General features: G+C 38.0%; 1 protein-coding gene across 1 annotated transcript in view; it reads right to left on the minus strand.

Annotated features, from left to right (window-relative positions):
• Positions 1-775: 775 nt before the first annotated feature.
• ALKAL1 (ALK and LTK ligand 1) overlaps positions 776-23,528 on the minus strand; it is a 31,863-nt gene continuing 9,110 nt past the window's right edge. The window contains exons 2-5 of the mRNA XM_070749158.1: positions 9,578-9,631; positions 7,144-7,224; positions 4,147-4,223; positions 776-1,072 (exon numbers count right to left, since the gene is read on the minus strand). Of these exons, the coding sequence (XP_070605259.1) occupies positions 4,159-4,223; positions 7,144-7,224; positions 9,578-9,631 (200 nt within the window). The 3' untranslated portion in view covers positions 776-1,072; positions 4,147-4,158. The remainder of the gene's footprint in view (positions 1,073-4,146; positions 4,224-7,143; positions 7,225-9,577; positions 9,632-23,528) is intronic.

A 23,528-nucleotide genomic window follows, 5' to 3' on the forward strand; every position in this document is an offset into this window, starting at 1 on the left:
CTTGTTAAACTTTAAAATTGCTTATTCTTTGTCTCAAACCTACCTGATAAATCTTTTCCCGTTCTACTTAGGCCCTGATTTCTGCCTTCAGATTCATAGAATTAGACCCACTAGCACTGAAGATGTTACATACTTTGAGAAATGAAAGGTCTGCAAAAAACAGCCAACTCAGAAAACACCAAGGAACCCTCATTTCAACCCTGGCTTTAAGAATTTATTCATATCAATGCAGTCGTTGATGGTGGGATATTATAGCTACACGTTGTAATCTTTACCGTTTGCTTATATGTATGTAAAATTAAGACATTTAAATCTGGGATAGCTCAAATTAACTATGCTTTCCCATATCTGAAGTTTATCAATAAGAACATAAACTCTTAACATCTTTAATTTTGCTTTTATTCCATCAAAGCTGCATTGCAGTCTTCCAGTCTTTTATATTTACATTATTTATAACTTTTTTGTTAAGTGCCAGGACAAATGTAACTGATGATAATCCAGAACAGCATTATAAAGCATTTGTGTGCATTTTGCTCAGATGTGCAAAATATACATACACACATGCACACATATATTGCACGCAAGGAAACATACATACACTTAATTAAAAGCTTCATAATATAAAACATTTCTATTGAAAGTAAACCATTCCTTTTGCAGCTTTTTCAGTTACAGAGACCTCTGAATTTCAAGTTAGTGCAAATAATGAAATCAAGAGCCTGAGCAATAAAATACAATGAAACAAGATAACACAAACATCAACTAATTCCCTGCATATATTTAATACAGTTAAGTAGCATATTAGTAGTCATTATATACAATATATTTAAATAAATTGGCTGATTTGAGATATAGGCAGTAAATTTACACATTCAAATAAAATATGTTCCTTTCACAGAGGTTTGGAATATCAAACATATATGAAAATAAAATGTATCTAGTACCAAACATTTATAAATCGAAAAGCACAGGATATATTCTCTATTGTCTTGGGGCAGATTTCAAGGCACTTTCGTGGCAAATCAGTGTTAGCAGGAATGTCTGAAGGATCAGTCATCACAGAGGTATCCACCTAATTTAATAATAAATCAATAATGATAGTCAATAGAAAAAAAAGTTATGTTATAGAATTATTCCTATACTGTAAAATGAATCTTCCAGACTATGGCTATGTTACATGATACTCCATATTCAGCAGCTAGTGGAAACATCACAAACAAAGTATATGTGTAAAGTTAGCACAGAACCAAAATATGAACATCGTTGTGAAGAACATTTCTCCTGAATGGGCTTTTTCAAGATTCACAAATTTGCATACAATTTGATTTTTTTAAAAACAACCTTTTTCCAACCCGCATGTAAATTAGGTGACGAGTCCTTTGCTACAGTGTCATTTTAAAAATCAGATTACATGTAAGTGCAATATGTAAAAGTGTTGTGGTTGGCTCTCAGCCAGTTCCTTTGGCCACTGATTTTGACTCAGAGGAGCAGAGTCCGTCAGATCAAAGAAGACCTCTCTGGCTTAATGAGGAATCATACAGTGAAGGAGAAGTGGATATGGAAGGTGCTGGAGAGGCAGAGAGACCTGCAGAGCCTGTAGTATCTCCAGTCAGAGCCTCCTCTGCGTCAGACAAGGAAGGGGTGATGGATGATCCCATCCTAAATGCTAAGGTGCGTAGAATGCTGGGACGCCAGGAACAGCTGCGCAGACACAGAAAGAGATTCTAAGTCACAGCTGTCAGTAATCAAGGACGCCGCAGCAGGGTTATAAAGGGAACGCCTGCGGAAGACAGTGTGAGAATTTATTGTTCAGATTTGAGAGAGACATTTACACTTTGTGGTTTCGTTTTTCCTTTGGACACCTTTGAAATTCTGACACTCAAGCTAAGTGAGTAATTGGCTGACATAAGCCAGAAAGACTTTTGTTGCTGGCTTGATTCATTAACCCTTGACCCTTGGACTCATAAACCAGCATTCCTCTTGCAATTACTGTGGCATTAAGTCAATTTGGTACATAAATGAACTTTTTGCCTTTTGCAAGTTTTTCTGTGTGTGTTCGTATAATTGCCTTGTTGGGTGGCCAGCTGACAAGGCAGAAAATAAAAGTACAGTATATCTCAAAGTTATAAAATATTTTCTGCTGCAAGAACAGCAAATATATCAGTAATTTCTTCCAGTAAGTTCTCCTGCAGCTCTGAAACTTAAAATGTGAATCTGTTTTCATGTCAAAAGTGGTGATTACTGTATATAGACACATCTGTGCAGACTTATGATACAGAACTGGTTTATTACCAGCTTTTTTTTTCAGGATGGTTCTTTCTTCAGATTGTTATTATAACCTCAGTTCTGGATTTCTTAGATGATTTCTCATATAAATTCCTATTAGTGCCAATTCTGCTTAGGTTCTATGATAGCCAAGGTCAGCTAAACAGTAACATTTTGCAGGGCTTCTCCAAAATTATGCTCTTATAATGCAGTTGAAAATTAATGTGCCTAATAATTGTAATCATCTCATTTGTCTGATAATTGAAAAGGCTGTGTGCCATTTTTACATAGCATATTTACTAGTTCTGACAGCACTATCTTAAAGACATATATCAGGCAACATGTTTGAATATAGTTATGCTATCATTATTGGAGCAGAGGTGGGTTCCTGCCAGTTTGGACTAATTCTATAAAACCGGCAGTGGGAATTTCCCGCCGCACGCCAAACCGGCAACAATATCAGGCTGGACATGCCCCAAAAGTGGCTTTCTTGTCAGCCATGGGTGCCACCATCCTGTTATTTTGCTTTTGTACATGCACGGAAACTGGATTTTAAGCTCTGCACATGCATGTGTGTGGCGCGTGAGGGAACGAATCAGCAGCAAGGTAAATCATAATCCACTCCTGGATTGCAGAATAGTTTCCAATCATATCAAGGGTGCTTTGATTTAAAAAAAAACCCTGCTATGAGAAATAAATAGACCATGGTTCACCCCCTCTTTAAAAAACATCTCCCACCTGTCTGGACAATTGCCACCCACGCCTGCCTTCCCTCTTTAGAAATGATGATACAGAAGATGGTTGCTTGGCAGCTTCAGAAGATCATGAAGGAAACAGATTATCAATACCCTTTCCAGTCAAGTTTCAGGCCTTGTTGTGAAACAGAAACATCATTGGTCACATTTATGGATAATCTCTGGTGAGAACAGAATAGGATAGTGTATCCATCTTTGCTCTCCTTGAACTCTCAGTTGCTTACAATTCCATTGAGTATGGTATTATTATTGGCTGGCTACAGAGAGAGGTCCAGCCCATAGTATCTTCTTTGTTAGCTCCAGTGCTTGGTACTCTCTCCATTCCTTTTTTATATTTACGTGAAGCAATTGGGTGATATAATTTGCCATCATGGGATGAGGACTGTTCAGGTACACCAATGATAGTTAAATTTACATCTCCATCCCAGGTGATCCAGATGATGCTGTTGCTGCCCTTTCACAGTGCCTGGAAGCTGTAGGAATCTGAATGGGGGAAAAGACTATGGCTAAATCCTGGTAAAACCAAGTGGTTTTGGGTGCATGGAACCTCTGGTTTTAGGACTTTAATTGGATTGATGACTTATGTATGTTGAGCATGTGATATTAACAATGACTGTTTAGAAGCTTATAATCTTTGTTAGTGGGAATCTATGAGAATCGAATTTAGAAGCACATAGGTAATTATTATTTTCACTGTGATTAAACAATGAAGGCAGACATCACCATCTTTTCCCCCTTTGTTATTAGCTTGTTGTGTTCTATGCATTCTTTAAAAAAAGATTCAGGATACAGGGGTGTCAAACTTGCAGTCCGCAGGTCAGATGTGTCACACACTGGCAACACCCACACCAGCTTAGTGAAGGGGAAAAAGGCATGATACATCACATGACAACACCAGGACAATGCAAGTTTGACAACCCTGATCTAGAATTATATTAAGTTTGCTTCCATATAGACTTTTAGATACACACAAAAAATTAATTGGAACTATTACAAGAAAATATATATGAAACCAACAATATTCAGCATGAACAATTTTCTCTGACTATCGATTGGTTTCTGATAAAAAATAGCTAAGACAATCCAACTAATTATTTGTCTATTTAAAGTTTAAATAAATGCTTACCTAATTGTCTTCCTATGACTGTGTGCACAGTGGACTCATTGCCAACCTTGTCAACAATCTTGCACATCTTTTATAATCTATGAATATGACAGAAGCAAATTGTTAGTTTTGATTAGCAACATGTAGTTCAGTCCTAAACAGAACATTTGTATAATTTCAGAATGGCAAAGTTTTTTCTCAAAAATGCTCATAAATGTGTTCATAAAGAGAAAGTACACATTCTGATTTCTGAATTTATTTATTTATTTTATTTATTTATTCAATTTTTATGCTGCCCTTCTCCTTAGACTCAGGGTGGCTTACAACATGTTACCGTGTTTCCCCGAAAGTAAGACAGTGTCTTACTTTCTTTTTATCCCCAAAAGCCCCACTATGTCTTACTTTCGGGGTATTGGAAAAAAATTGTTGAATTTTTTGTTTTAACCATAAAATTAACATTTATTAACAACCTGAACAGACGGAGGCGGTAGACGCGGTGACGTATGGAGGGGGGGTGGCGCGGAAGTGGGCAGGAGGCGGCGCTCATTAAGATCAGAGGGAGGTGGCAGACGCGGCGACGTATGGAGAGGGGGACGGCGCAGGCGTGGGCAGGAGGCGGCGCTCATTTGGATCAGATGGAGGCGGCAGACGCGGTGATGTATGGAGGGGGGGCGGCGCGGACGTGGGCAGGAGGCGGCGCGCAGCTAGATGAGAGGGAGGCGGCAATACCCCCGTGTTTCCCCGAAAGTAAGACATATGTCTTACTTTCGGGGTACGGCTTATATTATATTAGGGAAACACGGTAGCAATAGCACTTTTTAACAGAGCCAGCATATTGCCCCCACAATCCGGGTCCTCATTTTACCCACCTTGGAAGGATGGAAGGCTGAGTCAACCTTGATCAAAGTTTGGCAGAAATAAAATTTGCAGAGAACTCTGAATTATTTTCTAGGATATTTAGGCCAATGCTGTGCCCCTCTTTCTCTCACTTCAAAAACAATGCAGTGTATCGCTGTTTCCCCTCAGCTGTTGTGATATCATGAGACTGTTTCTGGTTGATACGAGATATGATTGGCTTGGATGAATGTGTGTGAGTGTACATGGGGTCTTTTAAAATGTTTTAGTAAATTTTCATATTTTATAGTTATTAGATTTCATATATATTGTTATAATTAATGTTGTACACCACCCTGAGTCTCCTCGAGTAGGGTGGCATAGAAATATTAAATAAATAAACAAACAAACAAATAAATAAATAAATAAATAAATAAAGAGCCTAAGTTTCACTTTCAATCTTCTCAGAAACTTCCTTTCACCTCACTCACTCCTATGAAGATACCTGGCCGTAGTTATTTAATTCTTAACATTCCTTCCTCCTCCCAAAAGAATTCTACCCAGAATAGGAACATTTCTGTCTGCATTCATTCTTTATTTCTACAAAGTGTACATATATTGTTTTATTTAAAAACATCCCAAAATTGCTGTTCTAAATACAGAATTGTTGTAATAATTTAGCACACAAAGTAAAGTAACTGCAAAGTTACAATAATTTAAATTATCTCTATTTTTTTTCAATTAAAAAGGGTTCATGACTTTCGACTACAATACTTTATACCAGAAGATAATTGAGAATGCCACTTTTTTAAAAAAGCAAGTGATCAAATGATTGACTTTTATTAAGTATCATTTGACAAATGGAAATCTCTATATGATTTCTCAAAAGTAATCGTCATTAAGATAAATAGGAACAACAGTCTAATAGGTAGGACATTCTAAGGCTACAGCATTATACCCATATTGATTATACACCATCAAGTTGTTAACTACTCTTAATAACCACGTATTATCAGTTTCAAATCTTACTTTTTTCTGTTATTTTTCTTTTATATATATAGTTAACCATACATAAAAGCATTGAAAAACAGTAGGGGTCAAGAGTCTGGAAAAGATCTGTTCGAGTGCCAGTCCCCCCCCCCAAAAAAGGCAGTACTGAAGAATAGTAGTACTGTACAATATGTTGTATTTATTAATCCATCTACTAAATTGATACCAGACGTATTTAGAACACTAAAAGTCTTCTTATAGGCTAAAAAACCCTATGTTTACCGTGTTTATAAGGATAAAATACTTCATCCCATATCTGTTTAGTTTAGATTTGTTTACATTCAAATTCGTGAACGTAATTTTAACTCCGGTATGTTTAATTATTCAATAAACATGATTGGTTTGCTAAGTACAGGAAGATAGAATCCCTCCAATACATTAATAAAAATATATTGCACATTTAAGTTTCATCAACCAACTATATTGTCATAAGAAAATAAGACTAAAAATATGAAGGGTTACAAATGGAAATTGAATTTCCCATACATAATATTTCATTGTTCATTATTATGCAATTATACAATTATATTAAAGATCCCATCTAGACGAACTCTGAAAGAGAGTTTTGGATTGCATTTTGGACAATTTGAAGTTTCCAAACACTCTTCAAAGGTAGCCCCATGTAGAGAGCATTGCAGTAGTTGAACCTCGAGATGATAAGGGCATGAGTGACCATGAGCAAAGACTCCCTGTCCAAATAGGGCCACAACTGATGCACCAGGTGAGCCTGCGCAAATGACCCACTTGCCACAGCTGAAAGATGGTTTCAGCAATTTCCAGCACTTTTTTGCTTTCATGCATGTGTGCCCGCATCAGTCACTGGGAGCACACTGGGAATGCCGGCGCTGACGAGCTCTTCACTACTCGATGATAGTAGAGGCAGATATAGGGTCTCCTGCTTGGACAGCGGGTTGGACTAAATAATCTGCAAAGTCCCTTCCAACTCTGTTAATCTGAATCTGAAATTTAATAACCTGCTTTAGCCATTATTATAGATTTGAGTTATTTGACAAGATAAGAGCAAATGTATAACATATTTTTTCTCTAAGAAAGGTAGTGAAATAGTTTTGTAATAAGAGCCTCAATTTAGAGAAAGGATTGTGAAACATGAATTTAAATTTACTTGTAACTTACAAGCTGGTGTTGAACAGTCCCGGGTATTATGATATAGGCGATGGAAATGCTTACTACATTCAGCTGAAAATGTGACAGGACCTGTTTGATAACACATAATAATTAATGAAACACAAAATTTTGGGTTTTTTTAACATTACTCAGTAAAAACTATCATTTTTGATTACCTATATTTGATTCATTTTTAATCCACTTAAAATCACTTATTTTGCATTCTCTATTCAAAATACAATACTACATAATCTTCTGACTTGGTTACATATAATCTATCATTTTTATAAAACTTATAAAATTAAAATGACAAGAACTGCAAGCATGCAGAAACATGATTTCTGGAAATCTTTCCAACCCCTTTACCAGCTACAATCATATATTTGTCTGTATGTAATAGCCAGCTTGTACTCTAGATCAGGGGTCTCCAATCTTGGTGACTTTAAGACTTGTGAACTTCAACTCCCATAATTCCTCATCCAGAAGCTGGCTGGGTGAGGAATTCTGGGAGTTGAAGTGCACAAGTCTTAAAGTTGCCAAGGTTGGAGACCCGTGATCTAGATCTACAGCCTACATCCATAGCTGGCAGAAAGAAGGAAGGAAAATTAATCAACTAGCAACATTCTGAGTCAATATTCAAATTATTTTTGCAAGGGGTCACGTTGGAAAAATTACTTAGTGAACATTTTTCTCTGCAGTCGTCAGTATATATTGTCAGTTATCAAACCCCTACTTTCTTTAGCCAACTTCTCCTCTTGATGATGGACTATCATATTATGCTGAGTTCTGAGCTTTTTACATAATTTCTTGCCAATATCCCATGCAGTTGGATGGAATTAGAAGCAAAGAAAGAATGCAGGGCATTAGCTTTAAGCATTTTAAAATGACTCTGCGTTTAATCATATGAGTGGGGAAAGAAAATGAGAGAGCCTTAAATGTAAAACCAGCAACAAGCAGCTTTCTGATTGTATCTCCCATACCCATTGTGAGTTTCTATTTGTTTTTTGTTCTTCTATACATATTTCTTATTGCATTTTACCCATTTTGGAATAATCTTTTTTTTTTTTTTACTCAGCTTCTCTGATTCTATCAAATTTGGTTTCATCCTATTTGTTTTAAGAGAATCATGCCACTGGAAATAAAGAGGTAACTGTTAACAAACAGATAAACAGTCCCAAGCCCTTTGCACAAGTTCCAAGCCCTTTGGAGTTGCAAAGAACAAAAAGTGCAGAAGTGGTATTTAGTGAGACGTTAAATCATTTTTTGAATTCCAAGACAGCCATGTGATTGCTTTGATTTGCTTATATAAAATTATCAGAAGATTCTTATTAAGCAAATTCAGTAAATGATAATTACTTGCCAACCAGATGTCAAATTTAAGGATACATGTGTTTTCTTTTTGATATACACTATTCTGTATTTCTCTGTTACTCTTTTTACTGTAAGTTCTGGTCCCACTTTAGGCATAAAAGACTGCTGGATGGCCTTGGGCAAGTCACTCTCTCTTAGCTCACCTCACTTCACATTGTTCTGGGCAAAATAGGAGGAGAAAGGAATATTTTATATGTTCTCCCCCTTGAGTTGTTTATAAAAATAATAAAAGCGGGATAATAAATAAATAAGTATAACATTATAGTTCAGCTCCTTCAGTCCCTATCTTCCTGAAATGAGTTTTCGTAATCCGGAATTTGTGTAAATACACAGAACAATTTCAGGTTACAGGATCACAAGTTATACTGCTATAGGTTATGCAATTTTTTGCACAGGCATTAGATTAATATTGTAATTTATTTATTTTATTTATTTATTCAATTTATGTAACCACCCATCCCAAATCAATGACTCTGAGCACCAAACAACCATAAGTTAACACAAAAAACCCCAAGACTATTGTTTAGATAACTGGAAATAATCATGTTAACAAAATGGTATGAATTGAAATAAATTTGGATTATAATTAAATTAAATTTTAGGTTTTATTTTAGCCCCTTGTCTTTTTTTTTATCCCTTGCATGCCGTATATCTCTAGTCTAAAAATTATATGTTTAATGTTTATTTTTATTGGTTTTATCATTTTTATTGTTTTAAAATCTTTTTTAAATTTTTAAATCATAATACATTTTCTGAATTGTAAGCCACTCAGAGTAATTAATTGAGATGGGCAATCCTAGAGATTGGATGGATGGATGGATGGATGGATGGATGGATGGATGGATGGATGGATGGATGGATGATGTCATGGATAGCTGCATGCTGTTAGCATAGAGATGAATGTATGTATTCAAATGAAGGTAAGCAGTCACTGTCTCCTGACTTTTTTTTAGCTATATCATGATCCTAATTTAGTATTTCTTTGTATAGCTTTGTCATCTGAACATTGCTAGACACACTCAATCAACATTTGGATACAGATTATCTAAATATATATTTCCATAGCTTTTACCTGTAAAGTGTTTGATGAATTTGTCTTTTAAACTGGAATCTCTTGGAAATACCTCTGTGAAATAATAGAGATATCATAAGACAATAATAAGAGATGACAATAATAAAATACAATAATATGCTTTAAAATATGTGCATCTATAAAACCTATTAAAAAAAACTGTTTTATTTTCCATTTTCTATCAACAATTGCAAAGCTAAAAAAATTCAAAAAAATTAACATACAAATTTTAGGCATTCATTTAATTATTGATCTAAATGCAGGAATAGCAAGGGTTTACAGTTATAAAAGAGAAAAAGATATTTAAAATGATTATGATCGGATTGATGGTGATGATTTTGAGATGAAAAAGGTTATAAAAGGAATAGAAAAAAATATAGACAGCAAGAAGATTTAAGAAAGAGGAAAAAGAGTGTGAGGAAAGAGAGCTTTTTGGTATAAAGGTAAAAGAAAGAAAGGGAAGAAGTTATGGAAATGGGGATGGAGACATAAAAAGAAAATAGTTGAGAAATTGAAAGGAAATAGATGAGAGGTGTTGGAATGCTATAGAAATGTGTTTTTTCTTGTTGTTTTTCCCTTTATTATAATTACTATCTTAAATTTAATTCTGATAAGAATGTTAATTGTTTACAATCTGATATATATATATAATTAATATAATTATTTTATTAAGAGTTAAGGGTTTCAAGCTTTGTTTATATAGATGTATATTAGATAGATGAATTGATAATGGTGACAGATTAATTTTTTGACTCACTATAATTAATTATTAGTATAAATGTGGAAAACTAAGAATTAGAGAGAGTGGAAATAGGTCAAATTAAAAAAAGATATATTTTGATTGTTTATTATTCCATATATTAATTTTATAGTGGTACCTCTACCTAAGAACGCCTCTACCTAAGAACTTTTCTGGATAAGAACCGGATATTCAATTTTTTTTTTCCTCTTTTAAAGAACTCAAGCCTGGAAAATTTTCCCAGGAAATTTGAGAGCAGCACAAAGGCCCGGCCAGTTTCCTGCCATTCCCCCCTGCCATCTCAGGATTTTCTGGGCTGACAGAGGAAGCCTTTTGGTGGCACTTATGGAGGCTTTGGCAGCCCAGAATGGATAGAGCATTTTCCTTTCTCTGGGTGCTTGGAGAGGGAATAAACAACTTGGTGACTCCCTCTCGTTGCCTCCCATACAACCGGCGTGAGGTTTCCTCCCGGAGCATCTGGGTGCAGAAAGGCAAAAGGGGGTGCCTCGCCCTAGCCAGGTCAACTCGGCTTCAGCCAAACCAAGGAGTTGCCACAGAGAAGGAAAGGCGCCAGCTACAAAGTGAGTGAGCAAGAGAAGAGGGGAGCCCTTCAGCATGGGAAGGGAGTGGGAGGTTCCCCCTCTCGCCCACCTGGGTTTTTCTCTCTCTGGCACAGTGTATGGGAGGCAACCTCATGCCGGGTGTATGGGAGGCGCATGCTCTTCCTCGCCACCTCAGAGTCCCTCTTTTTTTTTTTAAGCCTTAAAGTTTTGGATTTTTTTGATTCCCCTCACCTCACCTTCTTCCTTCGGCAGCAACCACCTCCTCTTCTTGCTCCTCCTCTTGCCTCCCACATTCCGAGCTTTTATTTCTTTCCTAATGGGTTTGCACACATTATTTTACATTGATTCCTTTGGGAAAAATTGCTTCTACTTACAAACTTTTCTACTTAAGAACCTGGCCATGGAATGAATTAAGTTCTTAAGTAGAGGTACCACTCTATATATTCTATATATTAGTTTTATATTAGTTAGTTTTTAGAGATTATATTCAACTTCTTTTCTTGCTTGTATCTTTTTGTATTGTATTATATTATGTTGTAAGCCGCCCTGAGTAATTCAGGATTGGGCAGCATAGAAGTCAAATAAAATAAATAAATAAAGATCATTTGAAATAAATGATATGAGATCATTTAAATGCTACTCCAAGTCTCCGCAGAGGGGCGGCATACAAATATTATTATTATTATTATTATTATTATTATTATTAATAATAATAATAATAATAATAATAATAATAATAAATTTATTTGAAAAATCCATTATGCGGAGATTAAATGACTTGGAATAACGTCTATAAAATGTTTGTTTGTTTGTTTGACTTCTATGCCACCCTTCTTAAAAGGACTATGAGAACCTTATGAGAACCTAAGAAAATTATATAAATGAAGTTTTGATCCTTATGGGGCATTTAGTTATGATAAAATAGGGGATAAGAAAAGCAAAGAATGAATAAAAAGATTAAGAAAAGTGAGTAAGCAACATATCTTAAAATTAAAAGGCAGGAGAAAGAATAACTTGGCAATTTGGTAAATTAAGCTAATAGTGGTCAATTTGGCAAAATAAAAAATTAAATTCATTGGTGGAGATCCCAGAAGACAAAATTAGACCCCCCCCTTTTTAGAAGCAATACCATTTTAGTAAAATACAGTGGTACCTCAAGATACGAACCCCTCGTCTTACGAACAACTCGTGATACGAACCCGGGGTTCAGAAAAATTTTGCCTCTTCTTACGAACTTTTTTCGAGTTACGAACCGGCGTTCGGAGACTGCTGGGAAGCCGCGCGGCTGTTTTAAAAGGTGACAGCCGGGCGGCGGGGCTTCCCAGAAGCCTCCCGAACGCCGGTTCGTAACTCGAACAAAGTTCGTAAGAAGAGGCAAAATTTTTCTGAACCCCAGGTTCGGTTTGGGAGGTTGCTGGGAAGCCCCCCAGCCTGGCTGTCACCTTTTAAAACAGCCGTGCCGCTTCCCAGCTGTCTCCCGAAGCCGAACGTGGAAGGTCGGCTTTGGCGTTTGGCTTCAGGAGACAGCTGGGAAGCGGCGCGGCTGTTTTAAAAGGTCGCAGCCGGCCTGGGGGGCTTCCCAGCACCCCCCGAGCCCCGCCGAAAGCCGTTTTTTGCGGGGGTTTTTTGGTTGCACGGATTAATTGACTTTACATTGTTTCCTATGGGAAACAATGTTTCATCTTACGAACCTTTCGTCATACAAACCTCCTCCTTGCACCAATTAAGTTCGTATCATGAGGTATTACTGTATACCTGAAATAAATTGTTATATATAAAAAATATGAATGATTGGTTAAAATGTATAACTATGTACTTCATTGTAATATTTCAATACTTTAAGTTATATTAATTTATGCATGAAATGATGGAAAAAAATAAAAAATAAAAACTTTGAAAAATATATAACTTCATTTATTGGATCAATTGACGCTGCTTAGAAGATTACAATACATCTTATATCACAAGTAATCCTCGTCATGATTACTGGCTGACCTTGGCTTCACTAATTTTTTTTACATTTCTCCCGGCAACTACTCAAGAAATATCTAATGATAGGTAAATTATTTTACCATCTGTATCTCAAATACTTAGTAATGCTTGTGAACTATGTCACATGACTTCTTGAACCCTCAAATGTTGCATTTGAAGAGTTGGTGGGAAGAGAATCATTGATCAAAGACTCAGCTTTTCTCTAGTTTCTGAATTAGGAACAAAAGTATTAATAATCGGGAAGAAGTAAGATCTCTCTCACAGCAATGATGCATAAGTCTTAATGTGGAATAAAATAAATCTAATTCCAGATTCATAGATGTGTTCATTTAGTTATTTGGGAAGCAGCATAATGGAAGAAAATTAGTGAGCAACAACTGGATATTATCTTCCATATACTGTACATGGTGTATGTTTATTTCAAAATAGATTAAAGCCATTCATAACCATGACAAAACATATTTTATAAAAATTGAGCATTGAATTAATTAAATAAATTCTAATCTCAACATAAAAACACAGCAATTTTACACTGGTTATATAATTACTAATTATTTCTTATATTGATGGTTTAATTATTACTCCTAGGAAAGTTGCTTCTTCTTTATGGTTCTTCTCAGCCATCTGACTTCCTGAACAAAAAGACACATTTGGATAGAGATGAATATATTTGTTCCATTAAGAAGTGCAAAGAATTTGCAACGGAAACTTGTTGTGAACCAGTACATTACTGGCTTACAACAAGCATGTATAACTGAGGCCTGGTTGGGCGATAAGGGGGATGTTCCCCTCTCAGAGATGTGCTCTGATGGGTTTCAGGTATTGCATCAGCAGCAACTACAGGGAAGGGGTGGAAGAGTGGCAATTATTGTCTGGAAGAGTCTTTGACCTCACAGGATCCCTGTCCCTGAGTTTGTTGGGTGTGAATCTCTCCTCTTGAGGTTGGACTCAGGGGTTCAGTTCAGTTTGTTGTTGACATACCTGCCTCCCAGCAGCATTACAGCAATCCTGCCTGCACTGCTAGAGGCGGTAGCTAGGTTGGCGGTGGAGTTCTCCAGGCCTATGGTGCTGGGGGACTTCAACTTACCATCGTTCGATAAATCCTCAGACGCGATTCAGACGTTCATGGTTTCCATGACAACCATGGACCTGTCCCAAGTAGTTCAGGGTCTGACTCATGGGGGGGGGACACACATTTGACCTAGTGTTTCTGTCGGGACAGTAGAGACATGATCTGGAATTAAGGGGTATAGTTGTTTCTCCTTTGTCATGGTCAGATCATTTCCTGCTGAGGTCATTCCCCCATTGCAGGGAGGCAGAGCCAATTAAGTGGTTCCGCCCCAGCACCTAACGGACTCTGTAGGGTTCCAGAGGGAGAGTGGAGAAATATCTAACTCCCTTGTCCACAATCCGGCTGAGTCCCTGGTGGTTGCCTGGAACAGGCCCTCATCAGGCCCTCAATGAATGAATGAATGAATGAATGAATGAATGAATGAATGAATGAATGAATGAATAACACAAAACTATAGTAAGAAAGATACAGTTAGCTTTAACTTTTCTTGTATACTTCTTCATGCTTTAAGGCAGTGGTTCTCAAGTTTTCTAATGTCGTGACCCCTTAATACAGTTCTTCATCTTGTGGTGACCCCTAACTATAAGTCTAGTGCCAATTCTCCCAACAGAGCTTTAAGATGATTGGCAGGAAGGTCAGAGGACATCTCCAATGTAAATGCCTGATTGGTCAGATTGTAAAAATATGTTCCAAGGCATCAGAATAGAAACATACATTCATTCATTCATTCATTCATTCATTCATTCATTCATTCATTCATTCATTCATTCATTGGATTTTTATGCTGCCCCTCTCCGAGGACTCCAGGTGGCTCACAACATATAAAATATATAGTACATAGTATCTTAAATCCAATTAACTAATTAAAAATCTAACACCCCCAAAAAACCCCCCATTAAAAACACTCATTCTATTCACTCTACGTTCTCTCCACACATTAATTGGCCAGGGGGCAAGATCTAATTGCCCTAGGCCTGGCGGCCTAAGTGAGTTTACAGACTCTTACAAAAGGCAAGGAAGGTGGGGGCAATATGAATCTCCAGGGAAGCTGATTCCAGAGGGGTGGGCCCCCCACAGAGAAAGCTCTCCCCCTAGCCCCCGCCAAACAACATTGTCTAGTTGACAGAACCTGGAGAAGGCCGACTCTGTGGGATCTAACCGGTCGCTGGGATTCATGAGACAGAAGGCGGTCTCAGAGGTATTCTGGTCCCATACCATGTAGGGCTTTATAGGTCATAACTAACACTTTGAATTGAGAATTGAGTCTGGAAACCGATTAGCAGCCAATGCAGACCATGGAGTATTGGAAAGATATGCACATATCTGAGCAAGCTGATAACTGTTTGCGCAGCTGCATTTTGCACAATTTGTAGTTTCTAAACCCATTTTGAAGGTAGCCTCATGTAGAAATCATTGCAGTAGTCGAACCTCAAAGTGATAAGAGCATGAGTGACTGTGAGCAGAGACTTCCTATCTAGGTAGGGTCGCAACTGATGCAAAAGGCAGACCTGGGCAAATGAGGAGGACACCCAAGTTGTGGACCCTCTCTGAGGTCCCCCCCGGGTGATGAATGGACAGATGGAATTGTCCTTGGGAGGCAATACCCACAGCCACTCCGTCTTGTTGGGGTTACATTTGAACCTGTTGGCACCCATCCAGACCCTAACAGCCTCCAGACACCGGCACAACACTTCCACTGCTTCACTGAGTGGACACGGGGTGGAGATGTATAACTTGGTGTCATCAGCGTACTGATGACAACTCATACTGTGCCGTCGGATGATCTCACCCAGTGGTTTCCTGTAGATATTAAACAGCAGGGGGGAGAGGACTGACCCCTGAGTAACTCCACATGTGAGGGACCTAGGACCTGATGCCCCACTAACACTGACTGCAACCGACTGGAGAGGTAGGAGGAGAACCACTGCAGAACAGTGCCTCCCACTCCCAGCCCTTCCAGTCAGCACAGAAGGATACCATGATCAATGGTATCAAAAGCCGGTGAGAGGTTAAGAAGCATCAGGATAGAGAATAAATCCCTATCCCGGGCCCACCAAAGATCATCCATCAGTGCAACCAAAGCAGTTTCAGTGCTATAGCCTGGCCTGAATCCTGGCTGTTGAGGGCTTCATCCAAGGACCACTGGATCTGGAGCAACACAAGCTTCTTGACAATTTTCCCCATAAAGGGAAGGTTGGAGACAGGACGATAATTGTCAAATACAGCTGGGTCCAGGGAAGGCTTCTTTAGGAGTGCCTCCTTGTAGGAAGCTGGGAAGGACCCCTCCCTCAATGAAGTGTTCCTAACAAAATTGCTTTCAAAACAATATATCAATTTTTGCACAAAACACAACTGTTTTAATATTTCAAAATGATGCTTTGTTCAAATTCGTACTTCCTCCAAATGTTTTGGACAGCCCTGTCAGTCAGTTTAATGATTTTTTTTCAGTCCTAATAAAACCAATTTATTGCAAAAAGTCCAATGTCATAACTAAACAAGAGAAAACTAGAGGACCAAAAGATAACTATTACATCCTTCATGTGGAATTCCATATTGTGGCTGCTGCTGCAGAAAGCTAGAAACTACCTAAGACTGATGATGTTCAAGTCTCAGAATTCCCTGGACCCCAAAGGACAGCTGAGATTGTTTAGAATTCAGATCCATACATCTGTGTGGGTTCTAGTTTGGCTCTTCATATATCTTATATTATCATTAGCGGTAAAACATAGAAAGAAACGAAAGATAAATCTTGTTCTATTTTAATATAAATAGATGTCAATACTTGAGAGATGGGAACTCATGATCTCAATGCTTTAAGAATCTCCAGACTAGAAGGGGTTTCTCCAGAAAATTCAGAAGTCTTGAAGGAATTTAAACATTCACTGTTATTATGTGACTAAAAACAATCTCTTATGAAATTTATTTGATTATGAAAAAATAATCTTTGGATTTGTATCTATGAAAATAGTTATTTCAGAAAAGGTTAAGACTTCATTCACCATCTCTTACACTTTCAATTATCAAAAAAGTAGTTGTAACTTATACAATTTGCATTAAATATGGAAAAAATAACATCACTTTTAGTTTGGGTCTTCATATATATTATTGCTGATAGTAAAACATAGACAGAGAAACGGATGCTTGGGAAAGACTTAATGGGAAAAAATGCCAGATCCATTCTAAACATTTGACTGACTTCATCATAATAATGACCTGACAATTTTCCAGAGTGCACACAATCATAAATGCAGATAGCTTTATTGACATGTTTCTCAATGCATGTGTAATTGCTAGTTTCTACAAACCAGCAGAACATGTTAATTGTATTCTTCTGAATGTTCACTGTTTAGATATAAATCATATCCAAGCTGTCCATACACAAAATTCAACAAACAAACTAATTCACCTACAATTTTGAAATGCACTCTGGAACTCAACATTAAAAGAACAAAACTGAATAGGTAAAAGTTGCACATGAACATCAAAACTCAACAAAGCAACCAATCCTAGTGAAAGGAAGACATACTTGGAGAAAGAGTCTCATGAACATCCAGGTCCTGATCCATGAAGGGCTTTAGATATTAAAATAGGAACCTTCCTGAAACTGGTAGCCAACTGGTAACTGGTGTAGCTAATGAAATAGAATTATCACTTGATCATATTACAGTCACTATTATTCATTCAAAAACATTCTGGACCAGCTGTAATTTCTGAGTAGTCTGGCAGCCAAATGCAGAATGTAATGTAGTAGTCCAAATGGGAAGTGATTAAGGGATGACTAACCATAAGATCTGTTAGTGCTGAAAAGGACATAATTGGCCAGAAGATAATCTGGACAAAAGCCATCCTTGTCACAATCACTATATTCTCTTCTATCAAAGATTCATGAGTTTAGAAGTTCCCCTAAATTGTGAACAATATTTTTGTCACAGCAAGTGAACAAAAATTAAAGATGGGAAATCTTTGAACATGACTAACTCTTGAATCCAAAGTCACTCAGCCTTTCTAGATCTGAGCCTGTATCTATTTCTCCCTATTCTGATTTTAATAGTTTCTAAATACTGATGAGATAGGCTCAACAACATCACGTGTTTGGCAGGAGAAAGCTAAACACACTCAGAAATCCCACAAAGAATGATTCTTGAGCTTTTATCCATCAAAATTTATTGGAACCAATCACAGGAAACTATTACAAAACACTCCTCAACACATCCAAACTCCAAAATCACTCCAGAAAGCTACTACAATTGATATTATTAAAAACCACCAAGAGATCAAATAGACCAAGAGAATCACCTCAGTACTATCTTGTTCCCACCAAAGATCATTCACAAGTGCAATCCAATACTATTTTAATACTATGTCCTGATGTAAAATCTGATTGAAAATAGTGCAAACAATTGGCTTTCAATCTGAAATATAATTGTCTTCTCCTTATCTCTATCCTTAAAAAAAAAAAAAGCTTGGAGACTGCATGGAGTTTGCCTATATTACTGGAGTCAATTATTTTTCAGGAAGAGAACTGTATTAATCTATGTTGGGGGGAAAATCTGGAATGTGATAGCACCTTTTCTAATTAAACTAGTTAACAAGCTATTCAAAGGCAGCAAGAAATTGTGAGGAATAGTGCATTACTTTTTTTAAGCAGGAGAAACTATTTCCTCACTTAAGATGAATTCAGCAGGGAGAGGGGCATGGCCAAGAGCCACAGTGACACAGAATTGATTGATTGATTGATTGATTGGACTTATATGCCATCCCTCTCCGTAGACTTGGGACGGCTTACAACAAAATAAATACAATAATACAATATATTAAAAAATCAAAATTTAAAATTAGATCTAAAAACCCTAATCATCACATTTATCATCCACATTTATCCCATATACATTCCAGTCGATGGCTGGAGCTAGGTGTAACACTCAACGGCCCTAAGCCTGCTGGTTTTTAAAGCCTTGCAGAAGGCCAGGAGGGTATGGGCGGTACAAATCCCTGAAGGGAATTGATTCCAGAGGGCTCTTTCCCTAGACCCCATCAAGTGGCATTGCCTAGCTCAGTGTTTTTCAACCAGTGTGCTGCGGCACACTAGTGTGCCGTGAGACATGGTCAGGTGTGCCGTGGGGAAATTAAGCATGGGTCCCCAAACTATGGCCTGCATGCTGGATACGGCCCGCAGAGGCCATTTATCTGGCCTGCCACCAGCCGCCTCCATCTGAACATAAACATTCCCCTCACATTCCCTCCAGCTATCAGCGACAGGAAGAGTAGAGGCACAGGGAACACTCACTGACCAATCACCTTCTAGGATTCATCCTGACCACTAGCGATGAACACCCAGGAAGGTCCCATGTCTTTCTACCATTCCTACCAGGATATCCCTTTTGTGTTCATTGAAACAGGCCTAGGTCTCACACTAAGTGAATATAAACACATTTAGAAACTATATTAACTATATGTATAATATGTACTGTGTTAGAGTGTCATTTTGTGTCATTTTGGTTGGTGGTGTGCCGCAGAATTTTGTAAATGTAAAAAATGTGCCGCAGCTCAAAAAAGGTTGAAAATCACTGGCCTAGCTGACGGGATCTGGAGAAGGCCAACTCTGTGGGACCTAATCAGCCATTGGGATACATGAGGCAGTAGTCTGGTCCTAAGCCACTTTGAAATGCGTTCAGAGACCACTCGGCAGCCAATGCACTCACAGAATGATGATGAGACATAGGCGTATCTTGGAGGGCCCAGGAATGAGACAGAGTAGACTGGGAACCACTCAACGATTTATTAGAACAGGTTATAGGCAACGGCTACTGCTGGAGCAAGTAATACAACTATAACAACATGGCCGTGCCTGGCAGCTATTTATATCCTTGCTGCCAGGCTGAGCCAACCAATCCAGTTTCTGTATTTTCCCGCCCAAGGAATAGGGGTGGGTAGTCATATCAAACTGTGCTATAGACACAACAGCTCACACAGATGCATTTTGTACTATCTGCAGTCTCTGAACATTCTTCAAAGATAGCCCCATGTAGAAAGCATTGCAGTAATTGTACCTCGAGGTGATGAGGGCAGGAGTGACTGTGAGAAGAGACTCCCTGTCCAAATAGGGCCGCAACTGGTGCTCCAGGCAAACCTGTGCAAATGTCCTCCTCGGCACAGCTGAGAAATGGTGTTCTAAGCTCAGCTCTGGATCAAGGAGGACACCCAAGTTGTGGACCCTCTCTGAGGATAATGGATGGACAAGAGGGATTGTCCTTGGAAGGCAAAACCCACAGCCACTCCCTCTTGTCGGAATTGAGCTTGAGCCCGTTAACACCCACCCAAACCCTAACAACCTCCAAACACTGGCACATCACTTCCACTGCTTCACTGACTTGACACAGGGTGGAGATGTACAGCAGTCATCTGCGTACTGATTATCACTCATCCCATGTTGTCGTTCTGAAGGGGAACCTTGATATCTCTGTTGCCTGGGGACCTGGTTTTGTTAGAACCGGGCAACACCCACCCTGGAGGGGTGGTGAAGAAATGGGGCACCATCAGCAGCTGGAAGGGGTTGGCAACCCGCCCCCCAGACAACCGACTTAGGTTTTTTTGGCCATGACAGATGGTAGCGGAAAAAGGCTTGTCAAACCATCCAAGCCACAGTGGCTATGAACGGACCAATGGATTGATTCAGAAGTTTGGAACTCATCTGGGATGGAAGGAAGTGTAAGTGAAGGATTGGAGGTAGAGAAGAAAAGTAAGTGATCAAACTGGTGACTTACTTTGCTGGAGAAGAAATTTGGGGCTCTTTTTTTAAGTTTAAAGGAGATAATATACTGGAAACTTTGGGAAACGGCTAATCAACAAGCGGAAGTGCTCTAGTTAAATTTATTAAACAATTTGGAAGCTTATAACTAAAACCCATCTTTGAGAAATTTTGGACTTAAATATGGACTGTGGATTAAGAAAGAACTGGACTTAATTGACATTGACATTGATTTTTATTTTTCTTTATTTTTTTTTTTTAAATATACAAAGTTATTAAACAAAAGTAGATCTAAGGGACTGTTTGGCAGGGCAATCTGCTGGCAAGAGATTTTACACTAAGGATTTATTAGCAGTTTCTGTCAGTCTGTTCATGCAAAATAAATTAATTATTCTCCTCCTCCTCCTTCTTCCCTCCTTCCCTCTCTTTTTCTTTTTCTAAATAACCCAGTCAGAACTCCAGTTAGGATTCTTGGAGTTGGTGAAAATATTTGAAATAATACTGTTCAATTGTTCTGAGTAACCAGTATGCTTTGTTTCAAGCTCAAAATAAAATTCTTGGTATAAGGAAATATTCTTCCAAAACACAAAACTATAAATATAGCTGTTTGGGGTGTCAAATGTTTCAAGCTCAGAGAATTTTCAGTAGTTCTATTCTATCAGATTCATATTTTTAAAAATGTTCTCTTTCAGATTGACTGGCCTTTTTGTAGGGTTTTATATACATCAAGAGTTTGTTGTAGTGCTTAAGACATTTTGCTAGAAACTTGAAGATCTTGAGTTCTAGTTCTACCAGATAGGGTATTTGACTCTGAGCCAGTCAAAGCGCTGAAAAGGAGGTAGTGACAAATGAAAAACCTTTCCAGGCAATTTCCAAGTACTTTACACAATTGAATAGGTGGAAAATTTGTGCATCAAAAGAGGGGGCAAATATTCAAGAAAAATGGACAAGTGTGTTGTAAAAGTGCACAAATATGCCCATTTTTCCTATCCTCCTCCCCCGTCCACTAATATTCCTGCAGAAGCTCACAGCCTGGTCGATAAGCTATTTGATTGTTGAGATATGACACCAAGAATCCCAACATCTTTTTTAATTCAATTATAAACAAAGAAGGAAAGAAAATAAATATAAAGGTCAGAGTACAGAAAGATTTTTTGAAGAAAAAATGCATCAAGTATGTTGCAATGGAACTATGAACCAAAGATGTTAGCAGTCTCTGCATGCCATTTCTGGCAAGGTCTGCTGGACACAAAGAATATTGGAAAATTTCATATTAACTAAATTGAACTTAAAATGAAGGAAGAAAAAAGGTGATGATAAATGGTGGAACTGTCTGTCAATCTCTTATTTTCCTGGAGCTGCTAAGAAAGTAGTGCTTTGAAGTATCAGACTTGGAATTCTTGTACAACTTCTTTTCAATTAAGGAGACCTCAGTCAGTAACAGCTGCTACTGATTTTGTGCAAGATGGTATATGATCATAAAAATCATAGAAAATATGTTAAAATGCAAGATATGCATTTTACTTTGGAGTGAACTTCATAAATCAGCAAGAAGAACAAATTATATAAGTTATTACTTTATAATTGTATAACACTATTGATAATTTACTTAAAAGGTTGTATGGAGTTTTGTAATGCTTTATATGGGTTCGCTGAAATTTAACAGAATTAGGTATAATGGATTTATAATTATTTGATTATGGGACAATCAGCTGCAAATTCAAATACTCTGTGAATATGGTGACTAGATTTAGTCACGTTTACTTGCATTTACATTTCTTTGGTTTACTCCTTTTCTGTGTTTTGCATAATCTACATATCTCAAAAGAAGATAATAGCTTGTTAAGTAGAAAAGGTAAAAAAATATACAGTGATCCCTCGATTATCGCGAGGGTTCCGTTCCAAGACCCCTCGCGATAATCGATTTTTCGCAATGTAGGGTTGCGGAAGTAAAAACACCATCTGCGCATGCGCACCCTTTTTTTCATGGCCGCGCATGCGCAGATGGTGGAGGTGGGGAGCGATGAAAGTACGGAAGCTGAAAGATTGCTTTGAATGTCGGCTGTCCCCGCCCCCCCAGCACCCGCTTGCCCGCCATTCGCCGCTTGCCCGCCGTTCGCCGCTTGCCCGCCGTTCACCCGGCCACCCGCCCTTCGCTCGCTGCTCGCCCGGCCACCCGGGTTCGGGGGGTGCTGGGAAGCCCCCCAGGCCGGCTGCGACCTTTTAAAACAGCCGCGCCGCTTCCCAGCTGAGTCCCGAAGCCAAACGCGGAAGTGGGGTTTTTTTAAATTATTATTATTTTTTAATTAATATTTTTTTAAAAATCGCGATATAGCGTTTCGCAAAGATCGAGATCGCGAAACTCGAGGGATCACTGTATTCCAAATCCTTAAATTCATCTAATACAGTAAACATTAAGATTAAAAATGATCAGCTGTTCTTTAGTTCTGCTTGAGTTCAATGCACTATTTCAGCTGTGTATTTAATGACTGAAATTTCTCAGGTATTAATTACAGTACCTTGTTGGTATTTCCACCACTGAGTTTGGATTTTAAGATCATCTTCATTCTCATGATATATTCACTTCTAACTTTCTTTTCTACTTTCAGCTTGAAGGAATCTCAAATATTTGTAGTGATTGTCTTCATCTGACATAGGACAACTTGATTCCTTCAGTTTTCACTATTTTTCTCCTATTAATGGTGAACGTGGCACATTTGTCCAATCCAAGTCAACCAGATTAAGAAACAAACACTGTTAGACATTCCAGGAATGTGTCTTTATTATTGTAAGGTACAATAACAGGCTCTTAAAAGCCTGTCTAACCGATGTCACCA

The sequence above is a fragment of the Erythrolamprus reginae genome, chromosome 3 (assembly GCF_031021105.1).
Source record: "Erythrolamprus reginae isolate rEryReg1 chromosome 3, rEryReg1.hap1, whole genome shotgun sequence".
In the NCBI taxonomy this organism is placed as follows: Eukaryota; Metazoa; Chordata; class Lepidosauria; order Squamata; family Dipsadidae; genus Erythrolamprus; species Erythrolamprus reginae.